This window comes from Brachyhypopomus gauderio, chromosome 4 (assembly GCF_052324685.1).
Source record: "Brachyhypopomus gauderio isolate BG-103 chromosome 4, BGAUD_0.2, whole genome shotgun sequence".
NCBI lineage: Eukaryota > Metazoa > Chordata > Actinopteri > Gymnotiformes > Hypopomidae > Brachyhypopomus > Brachyhypopomus gauderio.
Genome location: NC_135214.1, coordinates 12,761,116 through 12,776,862, shown reverse-complemented (window position 1 = coordinate 12,776,862; position 15,747 = coordinate 12,761,116). Strand labels below are relative to the sequence as shown.

The 15,747-nt window shown below is 36.0% G+C and overlaps 1 protein-coding gene across 1 annotated transcript in view; it reads left to right on the top strand.

The window, feature by feature from the left end:
* Positions 1 to 15,747, top strand: part of ttn.1 (titin, tandem duplicate 1) — a 142,949-nt gene that overhangs the window by 38,679 nt on the left and 88,523 nt on the right. Inside the window, exons 44-75 of the mRNA XM_077002317.1 lie at positions 3 to 287; positions 653 to 769; positions 894 to 1,167; positions 1,296 to 1,482; positions 1,596 to 1,676; positions 1,803 to 2,070; positions 2,523 to 2,732; positions 2,846 to 2,923; positions 3,074 to 3,100; positions 3,264 to 3,320; positions 3,416 to 3,460; positions 3,917 to 3,976; positions 4,340 to 4,414; positions 4,878 to 4,952; positions 5,173 to 5,253; positions 5,549 to 5,806; positions 6,061 to 6,162; positions 6,423 to 6,851; positions 7,125 to 7,190; positions 7,482 to 7,616; positions 7,792 to 8,028; positions 8,399 to 8,539; positions 8,796 to 9,011; positions 9,179 to 9,271; positions 9,466 to 10,008; positions 10,629 to 10,715; positions 10,866 to 10,955; positions 11,401 to 11,484; positions 11,657 to 11,740; positions 11,861 to 11,944; positions 12,317 to 12,355; positions 15,680 to 15,730. Of these exons, the coding sequence (XP_076858432.1) occupies positions 3 to 287; positions 653 to 769; positions 894 to 1,167; positions 1,296 to 1,482; positions 1,596 to 1,676; positions 1,803 to 2,070; positions 2,523 to 2,732; positions 2,846 to 2,923; positions 3,074 to 3,100; positions 3,264 to 3,320; positions 3,416 to 3,460; positions 3,917 to 3,976; positions 4,340 to 4,414; positions 4,878 to 4,952; positions 5,173 to 5,253; positions 5,549 to 5,806; positions 6,061 to 6,162; positions 6,423 to 6,851; positions 7,125 to 7,190; positions 7,482 to 7,616; positions 7,792 to 8,028; positions 8,399 to 8,539; positions 8,796 to 9,011; positions 9,179 to 9,271; positions 9,466 to 10,008; positions 10,629 to 10,715; positions 10,866 to 10,955; positions 11,401 to 11,484; positions 11,657 to 11,740; positions 11,861 to 11,944; positions 12,317 to 12,355; positions 15,680 to 15,730 (4,659 nt within the window). The remainder of the gene's footprint in view (positions 1 to 2; positions 288 to 652; positions 770 to 893; positions 1,168 to 1,295; positions 1,483 to 1,595; positions 1,677 to 1,802; positions 2,071 to 2,522; positions 2,733 to 2,845; positions 2,924 to 3,073; positions 3,101 to 3,263; positions 3,321 to 3,415; positions 3,461 to 3,916; positions 3,977 to 4,339; positions 4,415 to 4,877; positions 4,953 to 5,172; positions 5,254 to 5,548; positions 5,807 to 6,060; positions 6,163 to 6,422; positions 6,852 to 7,124; positions 7,191 to 7,481; positions 7,617 to 7,791; positions 8,029 to 8,398; positions 8,540 to 8,795; positions 9,012 to 9,178; positions 9,272 to 9,465; positions 10,009 to 10,628; positions 10,716 to 10,865; positions 10,956 to 11,400; positions 11,485 to 11,656; positions 11,741 to 11,860; positions 11,945 to 12,316; positions 12,356 to 15,679; positions 15,731 to 15,747) is intronic.

Here is a 15,747-nt window from a genome sequence, read left to right as displayed (position 1 = left end):
AGAGCAACAAAGGCCGCCAACTTTTGATATCACCCTTAAACCTATTACAGTAGTTGAGGGTGAGAGACTTAGTCTTAGTTGCTTTATCAGTGGCAGCCCTCCTATGAAGATCCAGTGGATGAAGGACAGAAGAGAGTTGTCTTCTGCCAACACAAAGATCACATATTCTGATGGCACTGCTACCCTGATGATTGACGAGGTGTCCAGAGCTGATGGAGGAGATTACCTGTGCAAAGCAACTAACAAAGCTGGTAGTGATTTCTCCAAGGCCAAGGTCACTGTCCAAGGTATGATTTGAATCTTCGCTTGCTTGTAATTTCTTTTTTTCTCGTTTTTCACTCCTTCTTAAAAATCTCTAAAGCCTTTACCTTGTTAAAAAGGTAAAATTATTCTATTACGAAATATTGAGTCCATTTGCATTACTGTTATGATTTGTATTTACTCATGATCTGTTTTACCCTTGGTTTTAATATATTTATTAACACACATTACTATTTAGTTTCATGATGCAGGCTTTAGATAGTAGACCATTGCAGGATATACAGAGTGGTTTTACGGTGGTCATTATTGGGGCATTATTATTACCCTTCTGCCAGCATATGTCTTTAAGTTAAGTCAAGTTAATTTTTTTTCCTCTCGTGGCTTCACTCAGACAGGGCAGAGGAAGCTCCAGTGTCAGCTCATGTAGCTCCTCCAGTGTCTCAGCAAATCAGAAAACTGGACAACTTATTCTTCATTGATGAGCCTAAGAATGTCCACATCACTGAGAGTGAATATTCCCACTTGTTTTATCTTTTTTTAATGTATATTTTGTGTTATATTAAATCCTATATAAAAAAATAATTGTAATATTTAAAATTTTAAATATACAATTTTGTGTTTTTACTTTTTAGAGAGTACAGCAACCTTAATTGCGAAGGTTGGTGGTGATCCCATTCCCAATGTGAAATGGATGAAGGGCAAATGGAGGCAGATGACTCATGGTGGCCGTGTAACCATTGAGCAGAAGGGACAAGACGCCAAGCTGGAGATCAGAGAAGTGACCAAATCCGACTCTGGCCAGTATAGATGTGTAGCATCTAACAAACATGGAGAAATAGAGTGCAGCACCAACCTCACTGTTGATGAGAAGAAGGAGGTTGCACTTGAAATGGTGAAACTGAAGAAGTGAGTTTGATATTTGTCTTTTCCTATTTTAAAAATGAATGCTAAAATGTCTATGGCTTATATTAAAAAATACATAATTTACATAATTTGACATAGTTTGTCATTTGTCTCTCTTGCGCTATGTTCAGGACACCATCAAAGCAGAAAAGTCCAAAAGAGGACAAGGACATTGACATAGTTGAGTTACTAAGGAATGTAGACCCAAAAGAGTACGAGAAATATGCTCGCATGTATGGCATCACAGACTACCGTGGTCTTCTCCAGGCCATTGAACAGCTAAAGAGGGAGAAGGCTGAAGAAAGTGGTGGAAGACTGGTAGATTTATAGTGTTTTAACCACACAATTGTGTTTATTTTTTTTATTCATCATAGTTAGGTATGAAGATGTTCCATCAACATACTATAATCTGTGTTCTTCTTTTCTATCAGGAAATTGAACATACAAGAGAATCTGATGAAGATTTGGCTAAACTTGTGTCTGATTTGCAGAGGAGAATGGAGCAGACTGAAGTATGATTCTTTTTCATGGATCACAACCAATCACAATAATTAGAAAGTATTTTGGAAAATTCAGGTCTAGTTTAGCCATTGATGAGATATTATTGATGCCATAAACCCTTACTTTTATTTTTACAGCCTATTACACTGCTTCATGACGTCAAAGATCAGACTACCCAAGTAAATAAAGAGGCAGTGTTTGAATGTGAGATTAAGAAGAATTACCCAGAAATCACACTGTCTTGGTACAAAGACACACAGAAACTTGAATCTGGTAGTAAATATGACATTAAAGTAGTGGGTGACCGCCACTTATTGAAGATCAAGAACTGCCAGTCCAGTGACCAGGGAAGCTACCGTGTCGTCTGTGGTCCACATATCTCCAGTGCCACTTTGTCAGTGTTGGGTAAGTCCTCTGTTCTCTTTATTCATTGCAAAGACTCTCTGGAGAACGTGGTAGGTAGAATGAGAAGGCAAATGTGCCCAAAATGCAGGAGCAGCTAATTTAATAAGCAAACATGCAATGGGTTTGTGGTATGAACATTTACATTCTTAATTGTTCTTCTTTAGTAACAGAATCTTGAATAGAAATGGAATAGAAAACCAAATGTAAAATTATGCAAATATATTTCACACCTTTGGACACTTTCAAACCTTATTTTTGTTTTATTGCTAATACATACCAACCAATATTTTGTTTTCTTAATTCTTCAACTACTTGGTTTTAGAGACTTTATTCATATTAGCAACAAAATGCTGGGTGAGTTATGAATGTTCAGTGGAGTTTCACTCAGTTTAATCTTGAACTGTGGAGTTTGCATTTTAAGAGAAAATAATCAAATCATATCTTACTTCTAGCTGATCAGATTCAGTTCACCAAACGCATTCAGAACATTGTGGTGAAGGAACGACAGACTGCTACTTTTGAATGTGAGCTGTCCTTTGACAATGCAATTGTCAGATGGTACAAAGACTCTTGGGAACTTAAAGAGAGTCCAAAATACACCTTCAGTTGTGAAGGACGTCGCCACTTTATGATTATACATAATGTCACATCTGAAGATGAAGGTGTGTACATTTAAACATTTTAGCAATACTCTAGTTTGACTTGATTCTTGAATTCAAGTTTAAAGACTCATTCATAATTTTTAAATAAATTTTCCAACCTTGCTATATTTTAGGTGTATATTCAGTGATTGCACAATTGGAGCCTATGGGTGAAGCCAAAAGTACAGCAGAGCTTTATCTGTCTGGCAAAGGTACCAGTTAAATATTAGAGCAGTATTAAGATGGTACCAGTTAAAATTAGAGTAGCATTAATATGGTACCAGTTAAATATTATTGTAACATTAATATGGTGCATGCATATACAGTCATTCCCATAAATTTTATTTGACCTCTTCTTACAGAAGTTGCTCTAGGAACAATTTCTTATGGTGAGTGTTTTAAAACTGAGATCCTTATTGGGCAGATTTACTGAGTTCCCAAGCCAATATTATTCTGCAAAATGTAACAATTTATATATAAATTGCAAGTATCATATATATTGTATGTATATATAAAATTCACATACAGAACCCCCACTCTCAATTTGTTTAGATGTCCCTGATACATCACTACAAGTGCCTGAAGTATCCTCTAGTATTAGCTTTAAAGGTAAGACTTACCTTGGAAAAACAGTGACATATTAAATAAAAGATTTAATAAGCGATGCAATTTTAATAACTTTAAAAAAATCTTTCATTCAAAAGACACATCAGAGCATTATCATTATGAAGAAAAGACTGAAATAACAGGTATTTGTTCTAATGTTAATTCATGTAACCTTATTACTCCACAGTTTTCTGCCATCGCCATTCTAATATGCTTATTCATCAGCCAATTGTGTTGCAGTGATCAACTAATATTAGCGTATAATCATATTACAAAATGCATCTTTTTCATCTCCATATCTTAATATTTAACTTCTAATGTCGATCTGTTACATGTGTTAACATGTAAAATACAGTGAAAATCATAGTTTTCCTGTTAATAACCAAAATAATTGGTTAAATAATATCTTGGTTCACTGACCTTTGGATGAAATTAGAATCATAAACACTTTGTTATTTAAGCAATGTAAATCTAAAGAATTCTAAGCTAAACTTAATTTTTATTAACTTAAAGACTTATTTTATTGTTTAATTGTTTAATTATTTTTGTCAGTGATTTTTTAAATGTTTATTTGGTCACAATTTATTTTGGTGTGGTAGAGTATGAGAGTTGCACAGTTCAAGAGGAAAGAGTAACTCGTGAATTCTCTTCAACTCAAGGTATACTGTGGCTAATAGTCTCAGTGTGACTGAGAACTTTCTCTGCTTTTGAAATGTTTTGCTGACTTCATCTGTGTAAAGTGTCTACTATTTTATCCACGTTTGTCTTCATCATTCCTCTGTGTTGTTGTTGGTGTTCTGTTGGCTGCTCTCCTGTGTTTCCCATTGACCCACTCTCCCTTATTTCAACTGCTGTGAACTCACATCACGTGATTTCTGTTAAATGTTATCTTCATATAATTTACTGATTTACTGATTATTGGTAATATATTTAGCCCACAGGGGATGCCTCTAAAATAGATGCCTCTGTCTGAACTAGTATGAAGTTTATTTTGTATGTCTAAGAATGTACTTGTTTTCCAGCAGAACCTAAGAAGCCAGTTGAAGAGATTGTTACCAAAACTCTGACAGAAAAAACAGAAGGAAAGCCTACTAAAGGTATTTAAAGCAACAAAACAATTATTGGGGAAGCCTTAATCTATGGCTGTCAAAGACTTTGCTATTAACATTTACCACTGCTAAGTGTTGAGTTCATCTTCCAAACCTTTTGTTTACTTTAGTTCAATACATTCTACGTTGTATTGAAATCATTTTGTGCTTCCTCATGAGAGGAATCTATTGAGTGCTTTCTCATATTTTAAAAGTTATGTGAGACCTTCTGTATTCCTTATGTATTTATTTATAGATGTATGTGACGTCTTCTGTATTCCTTATGTATTTATTTGTTTATTTGTTTGTCTTATTATTGTACTCTTCAGTGCTATATTGCTGGTTATTGGTTTTAGTGCATTTGCATTCCTTTTAACAATACAAATCTTCTCAGACTCTATTAACATTCACTTAGTAGTTTATCTGTGAACTTGTGCTGCAGTTTAATTGATCAGAGTACATGTGTTTTAAGTACCTGAGGTTGCCAAGAAACTAGAAGCGAAACCTCAAACAACACTTGCACAGAAAACAGTGGAACTACACAAAGGTACCTATATTGTATGTGTTCTGTGTTTGTCTGTCTAATCGCAGGATGGTTAACTGTGTGTTTGTCTGATTTGTTCAGTTTCCCAAATTAATCAATTAATGTCTTCTCTTTTTCTTGCATCTTTGTATTACCACATGTTTTAATGTTCATTTTTATTTGTGCAACGTGAATAGACATTGTAATTGAATTTCATTCTTGTTATATTGATGAAATACTCAAGAACATGAAGTCAAGAAACCTGTGGAAGAAACAGTCCCTTCAGTAAAGGTGGCTGAGCTAAAAGAACACTCTGCACCTAAAGGTATTGTCATAAGTTGGGCATGTCATCGGTTTGTCCACATGTCTTCCCATACTCATTCTGAATTCTTATTATCTGAAATGTGAAAAACTTTTTTTTTTAAGTCTTTTGTGGTTCTCCATATGTAACATGTCCTCTGTGTTGGTTTCAGTAGATCTTAAATATATATGTGATTTACAGTGTCTCATTCATTTTCTTAGTTTAAAGTCTTCAGCATAATATTGCTATTTTAATTGTTGTGTTTGTTCTGTCAGCTAGCCCCATCTTAGACAATAATACTTCCCTCTTTTACCTAAAGATCTTCAAAAACCTGCAGTCCGTGTGGCATCTGAGCCCAAAGTTCAGGTGCCACTGGAGCCACTGGTACCAGTGACTGTATCTAAGCCAGAGCCTAAACCAGAACCTAAACCCGAGCTGATGCCAGAACCTAAACCAGAACCTAAACCCAAGCTGATGCCAGAGCCTAAACCAGAACCTAAACCCAAGTTGATGCCAGAACCTAAACCAGAACCTAAGTCAGCAGTTACAAAGAAACCTGTGCCTCCCCATATCAAAGGTATTGTGTTTTGACTGCTGTTGTGTTCTCTGTCTGTTCTTCTGTTGGTATCTCTGTTGGTGTTGTTGTCTGTCATTATGCTAACATATGTACTGTCTTTGTTAATATTTCATGTAAAAAAAAAAAGCTCTTATTATCTTTCAATTGTCCTTAATATTATTCTTAAACTGCACTTCTGGTTTTTCATGTAAAGTATATTGTCCATCTGTAATGCAGTTTGTCAGTTTTTTCTTTATTTCAATATTTGTTAAAAGAACTAGATACATCAAAGAAAGAAGATGCTATGCCACAAGCAGCATTAGCTATTAAAAAGGAAGAGGTCTTACCCCCAAAACCATCCCTGACTCCGTCAAAAGGTAACTGTAACATTGCAATTGTTGTGGATATTTTATCAATGGCATTATATCCTAACATGTTTTGGTGTTTACTATGTTTATCACCATTTCAGGAGCTCTTGAAATTTGTGTGGTGTTTGTCATGTCAGTTTTTTGTCCCAATTCTTGACAACTTAATCTTATTCTCTTATCAATCTTTGAGTTGTTGAACTCAGCTGAGTGTCTTTCTCACCTGTCTCTCTGTGTTAATCATGTTATCTAATCATAAATTTTTTTTAAAGCCCCCGAGGAGGTGAAGTCAACAGAAACAACTAAAATAGAACCAGACAGACAATCTGACTATGCAAGAGTTGCTCCTGAGCTACCTAGACAGGAACTACCAAGAAAGCCAGAGCATTCCCCTGTCCCTTCTGAACCTCCAAGGCAGGAGGTATCTGTTCCATCAGAACTGCCAAAGGCTGTGCCAGTTAAGATCCCGGAGCTCACGCCCGCCTCTAAAGAACTACTAAAAGCTGAGCTGGCTAAAAAGTTGGATTCTGTGCCAAAGCCAGAGCTACTACCAGTTTCTAAAGAATTGCCAATACCAGAACCAGATAGGAAAGTGGAGCCTAAACTTGTTACCTCAGAAGCTCCAGAAGTAGCACCACAGCTACCTGCCATGAAATCCGAGCCACTCAAGAAAAGACACCAGGAGCCTTCTCAAGACAAAGGTATCATTATCCAAATAATTAACTTTTTTTTTCTTATATGTATTCCACTACCAGTGAACATAAGCATTTAGATGGACAAGTGTTCCATTGGATGCCCTGAAAATGTTATATGTTTTGTGCAAAATTTGTAATCAGAAATTGCAACCCAAATCCAGACATCCCTGATGTTAAACTTCATGCTTGTCCTTCCTCTGTGTGTATGGTCATTAATGGGTTAAATTTGTTGTCTTGTACTGTCTCTGCCTTAAAACGTGGTGGAATATAAAATGGCAGAAGTGCCATCTGAAAAAACTCATATGGCTAAACCTCAAAAGGAGATGAAAATGGCTCCGACGAGAGGTATGCTTGGTTGACCTTTTGTGTTTTTACGTCTGTGCTACTCAATTCTTGGAGTCTGCGTTCTGCTTGTACTAACCTCTTCAGAACAAAGTGGGATTTATACTAATATTCTGATGCAGTTTGCAACATACATTTTGTCAGCAAATACTTTTCTGGAACAATTCAGACCTAGTCCTTCAATAAACATCCTTTAAAAGTGTGTACTTTAGTAGACATTATACATAGGTGTATGTGTGTAGAGATGCCTTTGCTCAGAAACCAGGATAGCTGAATGTAACTTATTCTTCAAAGAATCTGCCGTAAAGATGAAGCTGGATGAAGCTATCCCCACCACAACTAATATAAAAACGACAGCTGTCTCTAAAGAAGCTGCAGCACTGAAAATGACGACTATCCCTAAGACCAAAGATACTCCCGCAGAGAAAGGTATCCCATTTAGTTAGTTTAGTTTAGTCAAGTCTGTAAACATTATATCAGAGCAAATGTGGACTGATATGCATTCAATGTTCCAATATCTTGTCTTTGTGTTTATATGTCTGTGCTGTTGAATATGCTTGACACCGACGCATGGTGCAATCTTAAAATTCTTTAATCTTTAAAGTCTTTGCAGCATCAAAGGGAGGTGAACAAATACAGCATACAGTGGAATTATCTAAGAAAACTGAGATTTCAGAGATGGAGGTTCTTTCCCATGAAGAAACATTATGTGACAAACAGAATATCTTGTATCAACCTGAGACTCCAAAAAAAGTGGTTGAAGTGAAACCTGTGGAATTGTCATCTGAGAAAAAGATAGTTATAAAACCTGTAAAGGAGTTGGAGTTTGTTCCTGATAGAGGTATGCTGATAGAGGTCCTGGGTGATGCATAGTACATGTGGATGTTTCGTTGTATTTCTGTCCTTAGAAGTAAATGTTCATAATACAGTGTGTATAATAATGAAATATAGGCATGCATAGCCTGTTTGTATGCAGGCTACATAGTTTGACTACATTTTTTCCTGAAATTGAGTACTAAAGGTAAAGTGTACAGTGACAAGGAGAGTAAAACTAGTTTTAAGTAATATCTTTAGTTTAAATCAGCATAAATTATGTACACAATGTAAATAGGAATACTAAATACTGACTAAAGTGGGACTAAAGTTTTGCAATTAGCTTTTCTTCTATATATGTTGAGTAATATGAGCTGAATAGAAATTTCCATTTAAAGATAATAAAGTGAAGCCGAAGTCACAGGACATGGTCCCCAGCACAGCTACTGCACAAATGACTACGAGCATTCAAAGCAAAAAAATGTTGGCAGAGAAAATAAAAATTAGCCATGATGCCAAAGACCTTTCAGCAGAGAAAGGTATCCCTATAGTCTATATACTATACACTTTATTTATACAATTAATTATCATATAATTATTGCACATTCATATTAATAGATGGACATTAATAAATAATAGTATAAGTGAATATAGAATATTGATATTTTAATGGATATGGATCTTGTATCTTGTCTATGTGTATGGTGATCATATATTCATATATCATGTTTACATGTAGTGTTATTGAATATGCTTCTGTAACTGCTGCATGGTGCAAATCTTTCATCTTTAAAGACTTTGGAGATTCAAAGGAAGTTGACCAAATTCCACACTCAATGGAACTATTTAGGAAAACTGAGGAGGTCTCAGTGATGGAGGAAGTGATTTCAAGAAAGGAAATCTCATACAAAAGTAAAGATATTACATGTCAGCCTAAAGAGACTTTGATTAAAACTGAAGTGAAAGAGAAAAAGGCCATATCTAAGCCTCTAAAGCCAAGCCTCAACAAAGGTATGTTTTTGATATGATGTGTAGGGCTTTCTCCTCTATGGGATGACATGGCTATGACATCTTTATTTCATTTCATTGCAATATTTCACTAAATATTGCAATCTCAAATTCACTTCTGCATTATATATAAAGTAACATATTAATAATAAACAAATTATTGTTTAAAGAGCCTAGAGTGAAGCTCGAAGATACTGTCCCTGCTGCAGTTCTTTCAAAACAAATAACTATCACTAAACCAAAAGAGACACCAGCAGAGGAAGGTATGACCTTTCTACTACTGTCATTATGCATTAGCCATTACACATTCATTTTAAGATAAAATAATAGATACAAATTTTACATATATAGTGTGGTGATCTGGTTTCTGCAGGTGCACTATTCATAAGCATATGTTGTTACATTTTTCCTCGCTTGGAACAACTTTAAAAAAATGTTTTTTTTAATGTCTGCACAGCTTCAAAAAGAATTGGACAAATCGTAGAAAGAGTGGAGACATTTTCAGAGATAAAGGAAGTATGTCCCAGAAACGAAGTCTCATATAAAAGTGATGATGTCCATTATAAATCTGAAGGAACTTTGTCATATCAAGCAGTGGATGTTCATGTGGAAGAGGAAATGATTTGTGACGATAATGCTGAACTAGAGATCTCACTGCAACAAGATTCCCCTGCTTTAGAGAAAAGGGAAGATAAAAACAAGAAATCAGGGAGTGGTTCAGTCTTAAAAGAAGTAAAAACATCTCCAGAGAGCAATGCTTCACAAATGAAGTTAGAATCCCTTGCTGATACACTGATGGATTTAAAAGATCAGCCTCCACAAGAGACAGAGTATAGCACTGAAAAAAGTGACAAAACTAATTCTGTGCTTCTGGATAGTCAGGAGGCAAAGCAGCTTCCAAATGAAATCCAGCAAGTATCATTACAGTCTCCTGTAAAACAAAAATTAAAACCAAAAGAAGATGTCAAATTGAAGAAAGAGGTTAAAATGCCTGAAAAAGGTACTTTGCCTGTCACGCTATAGCCCCTGACCCCTCCCCTTTGGGCGTGTGTTTATGTTGTCTACGTCTAGTCTTCTGCGTCTGGATCTTCGTGGGTGTGGTGGTGTCTGAGTGTGTTCATCGGTCTCACCTGTAGCTCGTCTCGTGATCACTCTGTGCTTATGTGGTCTGTCTATTTAATGTGCATTCACGCAGTGTCCCGTGCTCGTCTTTGTCTGAGTCACTCACGTTAGTGTTGTTGGATGTTTTATGTGCGCTGTCTGCACAATATCACTTAAATAAAAGTAACGTCTGTGTTTGAGCTGGACTTCGTGCCTCGTCCTTCCGCCCGCACCAAGCGTTACATCGCCAAAGTCCTTAAATGGACTATCTTAGCATTTCTTTATGGTTCTTTATTAGTGTTTATTCAATTTCTTGGTCAGTTTGGTTTGTCTTTCCTGGTCCTTGTTTGTCATCTGAATTTGTCCATTCGGTTCTTGTCTTCACTACTTTTAAATATGTTGTGCATCTCAAATTGGACAAATTTAGCATCACACAAAATTTACTACTTATTTCTTAAAAATTGTTACAAAAATAACCATGATTTCTTAATTGTGACAATGGCTTGCTTTTATTTAAAGAGTCATCTGTGGAAAAGAAGCCAACATCAGAGTTATCAGCAGAGAATGTAGCACCAATTCAACAAAAAGTCTTTACCCATGTGGAAGGTAGTCTGTTTCCATGTGTCTTTCTGTTTTTCTGTTCTTCTTTGTCTTATTGGTTTCTTTTTCATTTTTTTGTCTTTTCTGTAACATAATAGCCCTTTTCATGCACATTATCATTTCTTCATTGTAAAAATGTTTTGCTTTTAACTAAAGAACAAGCTGTGGAAAAGAAGCCAAGCCAAGAAAAGTTACTAAAGGCAATAGCAGTACCAGCTGAACAAAGAGGCTCTACCCTTTTGGGAGGTAGAGTCATCTTTCATTTTCCTCTGTCTTTCTTTCCTTATTGTTCTCTTGTTCTTCAGTTTTACCACACTGTATAATTGTCTGCTTTGTCAGTGGCATTGTATTGTTTGTTATTCACATGTTGTGCTGACATTCATGTGTGTAAAACAATGCCCCTGTCCATACACATCTATTTCTTAATTGTGATAGTAGCACAATTTTGTTTAAAGAGCTAACAATAAAGATGCCACTGTCTGAGTTTCCATTGGCAACACTACCAATTTAACAAAAAGTGTCTTCCCACATGGGAGGTAGAGTCTTCTTTTCCATCTTTTCTCTGTTCTAAGCACAGATTTTCTTCTACGCCTTTAGAACAAAGTTTTCTGTGTCTCATTGACAAAACAGAACTCTTTTCCATGCAGTTTATCATTTCTTAATTGTGACAGTAGCATGTTTTTATTTAAAGAGCACGACATTCAGAAGAAGCCAGCATCTGAAGCACCAGAGCCAAAACCAGCACCACTTCAGGAAAAAGTTCCTCCACCTCAAGGTAGAGTTTCTTTTTCCACTTTTTCTGCCTTTTACTGCTGTTTTCAGTATGGCGTTTGCTTTGTCCGTTTTATTGTGTGTTCCTCTTTATATGTGTGTTGTCCTTTTGGTAATATAGTACTAGTTTCCATACATATTTCTTAACTGTGACAGTAGCATACTTTTATTTAAAGAGCCAGATGTTCAGAAAAAGCCCACACCTGAAGCACTAAAGCCAACAGTCTCACCACCTGAAGAACAAGTTTCTACACATGAAGGTACAGGCTCTGTTTCTGTTTGTTTTTGTTATATGTATTGTATCTGTTTCACAATGCAATACTCTTTTCCATGCACACTATTATTTCTTAATTGTGACAGTAGCATGATTTTATTTAAAGAACCAGCTTTTCAAAAGATGCCAATACTTCAGGCTTCAGAGCCAACACCAGCACCACTTCAGGAAAACATTGCTGCCCCTGAAGGTAGGGTACCTGTACCATGTCTTCTTTGGTCATTCAGTCATTACTGTTCTCTTCAACATTGTCTTGGCATTACTACATTTTTGGGCTATACATATACCATATATATTTGTTATATCCTACCTTTCATTTGATTTATTCACTAACTAATGCCTAATATTCCACTCTTATGAGGTTTTAACCCTTGTATTTGTAAGTCTAAAAATCTTAACTAACACTTACTTGCCTTCACTTTTTTGCCAAATTAGTTTATCTTAATAATTGGTTTTTCCATCCAGGATTCATTTTAGGTAAACTCTTTTACACCGTGAAACTTTGGCTTCTCGTGGTACATTGGATTAACCTTAAACCTCCTATTTTTGTATTTTTCTGCAGACAAACGCCCTGTTCAAACTCCTGGACCTGTCCAGAAAGGTAGGGTTTGGTTTCATTATGTGTATGCTACACATATACTACATGGGCATTATTTACATCTTAATAATTGTACTTAATTTTTTAAGTTTACTTTTATTATGTGTCTCTGCATTGTTCTGTCAATCTTGTTCTTCAGCTTACAGTTGTCATTCTCTATGACAACATGATTATTATTTGTGTGAAAGCTTTATGTACCACAGTTGGCCATAACACCATTTCACTTCAGCTAATGTAGGTGATAATTTCAATCCAGTTAGTAAAATCACAACATTCATGTATGTAATTGCTTTCATATTAAATTTAACAGATCTCCTGAATTGGCTAAACCGAAATGGAACTGGCACCAACTGTGATGTGTTGTATGTTTGGCTGTCTGGTGTCATGTTTACTGTGCTGTCTGTGATGATGTGACATTTGTTGCTTTAGAAACATCTAGCACCACACGAACTTTTAAACACAAGGCTAGGATTCACATTCAAGAAGAAGAGAAAGAAGACATGCAAATCTTAAGGAAAGTCACAAGAAAATCTAAAGACGAAGTGGAAGAAACTGACGTTAAGGCAGTAGCAAAAGTAATCAGTATTCAACCTGACAAACAACTAAAACAATTGGAGCCAGTTCTTGGGAAAGTTGACAAAGCTGAGGCTTTTAAGAAGGAAACATACTCAGTAGCTGTTACTGAGGTTCAGATGTTTGCTTCTTATGAAGAAAAAGAGGATGCTTTGGAATATAAAAGTGTTACAGAAACTGAAAAAACAAAGGATCTAGAAAAGGAAAATTATCAACAAAGAAAAGTACAGGATTATTGTAAAGTATCAAAGGATCAAAAAGACACTGAGACTCTGTGGGTAGGAAAAAGAGGGGATTTTGAGAAGAAGAAAATGCCAAAGGAAGAAGAAGAACATAAGACACCTCGCTTAACTTTCAAAAAAGGATCAAAGTTGCCATCATCAGAGTTAGAGCAGGAAACTGTCAAGTTGAAACCAGTTGAAAAACCTGATAAATCAGAGGTTAGTGTTACAATAAAAGATAAGAAAGATGACAAGATAAGAGAAAGCATAGCTTTTCAGACACGTGAAAAAACTCAAAAGGATGAGCATACTGCTCATATGAAGGAAAAAGGAATGAGTCCCACAGTTAAAAAACATCAAGAAGTCATGGCATCTAAACATGTGGTTGCACCTGATTCCAAAATCTCCCAAGAGCATGAAAAGCTAATTTCACTTAATACTGAAGTTCCCAGGGTAGAAAAAAGAGGGGATTTTGAGAAGAGGATGATACAAAAGGAAGAAGAAGAACATAAAACTCCTCTCGTAATTTTCAAAAAAGGATCCAAGTTGCCATCATCAGAGTTAGAGCAGGAAACTGTCAAGTTGAAACCTCTTGAAAAACCCGATAAATCAGAAGTTGCTGTTACAATAAAAGACAAGAAAGATGACAAGATAAGAGACAGCACAGCTTTCACAGTTGCAAACCTAAGAGAGACTACCTCCCTAAATATTGAGAAACCTTGTCCCCCCAAGACAGTCACTCCAGTAATTAAAGCAGAAAAGAGACTCAAAGAAGACGAAAAACCAAAAGATTCAAAAATGAGTCAAATCAAGGATAAAGAGGAGATCTTGCTAAAACCCATTGAACTTACCAAAATGACCCCTTCACCAGTGGCTCAGAAAGTAAAACAGGATAAACCCTGTCCTCCCATGACTGTCACTCCAGTAATTAAAGCAGAAAAGAGTCTAAAAGAAGATGAAAAACCAAAAGATTCAAAAAGGAGTCAAATCAAGGATAAAGAGGAGATCTTGCTAAAACCTATTGAACTTGCCAAAAGGACCCCTTCACCAGTGGCTCAGAAAGTAAAACAGGAGAAATCCTGTCCTCCCATGACCACTTCAATACCCACATTAGAAAAGATCCAAAAAGCAGAAGATAAACCAAAGATTTCAAGAAAGAGTGGTTTACCAAAGGAAATTGAGAAAATAGAGGAGATATCCTTAAAACCTGTTGAATTTCCCAAAAAGGTTTCCTCTCCAATAGTTGAGAAAGTAAAAGAAGAGAAACACTATCCTCTTATTATGAGTCAAATAACCAAAGGAGAAAAAATTCATAAGGAAGAAGAAATTCTAAAAGTAATTGGTGAAGAAGAAATATTACTAAAACCTACTGAACTTGCAAGAAAGGCACCTTCATCAAAACCTGAAACCACTCTGGTAGATAAAAGGTCCAGTGCCAAAGAACCTAAAATGGCTTCACCAAAAGATTCATTTGAGTTTGTTGCTCTAAAAAAGGTTCCTAAAGAAACCACTCCTCGAGAGGATAAAACGACCCTGGAAACTTCTTTAAAACCTGATAAATCAAAGATACCTTTAATGAAAGAGCTGTCTCCTGGAGCTTTGCAGTTGGAAAAGGTTCCAACTCAGCAAGAAGAAATGTTAGAGGAAGAATCTGAGGTTGAAAAAGAGGAAGAAGAAACATGGGGGTGGGAGCTTGTTCCTGCTGGAAGTTATGAATCAGAAGAGTTTGGTGACAGCTTGGAAGATGAGGCTGTAGAAACTCCAGGAGACATGGATGACAAGAGAGGTGAGAAGAGACTTCATCACTGGTATCTTATCCCAACGCCTCCTCCCTTCCAATGACAGCAAAATATCAACAATAATATTCAACCACTAATTCAACCTTTAAAATTTACATTCTTTAACAACTTTATCTCCATCTTTTATGTTACATGTTCTTCAGTGCCGTCAGTTGTCTCATTTCTCTTTCATCTGTCTGTAGACGCATTTGTCTTTCTATGATGCAGTATCTTAATTTCTCCTTGTATAGGCTCCCTTGGTACGGTCTGCCATGTACCTGTGTTTGTGTCTGTTTATTGTGCTGTTGTCATTGTTGTCGCTGCTGTTGTTGTTGTTGTTATTATTTTTTTATAGTTGTGTTAAATATTCATATTCGTGTTTTGCCCTCCGTTGTTGGTCTTTGAATTGTCATGTCATTCGTTGGTAGTGTATTTGTTATTGTCGTTGTGTAGGTATATGTCTCTGTGTTTAGTCAATGTTCTGTGTTGCACAACTCTCTCAGCCTCCCCTCCCTCGCCACCGTGACACATTCATTATATATGATGATTTCCTCCTGTAATTTCATTAATTTTTTTATGTGTTCTCACATGTGGGTTGATTCAACTTACATAGTTTCAGTAACTATGCATGTCTTCTTGGTAAGCTAAACCTATTGCTTGCAGCGTACGACAAGGCTTTGTACTGCACGCCCATAGTTTAATATACAACTACAACCAATCCCATGATTACAAAGTCATAAATGTTTTTAACACAGATGGAAAACCAAAGGAAGAAGCAATAGGAGGAAGAGGCAGAGGACTTAGACGTGAGAAGATTGTGTTG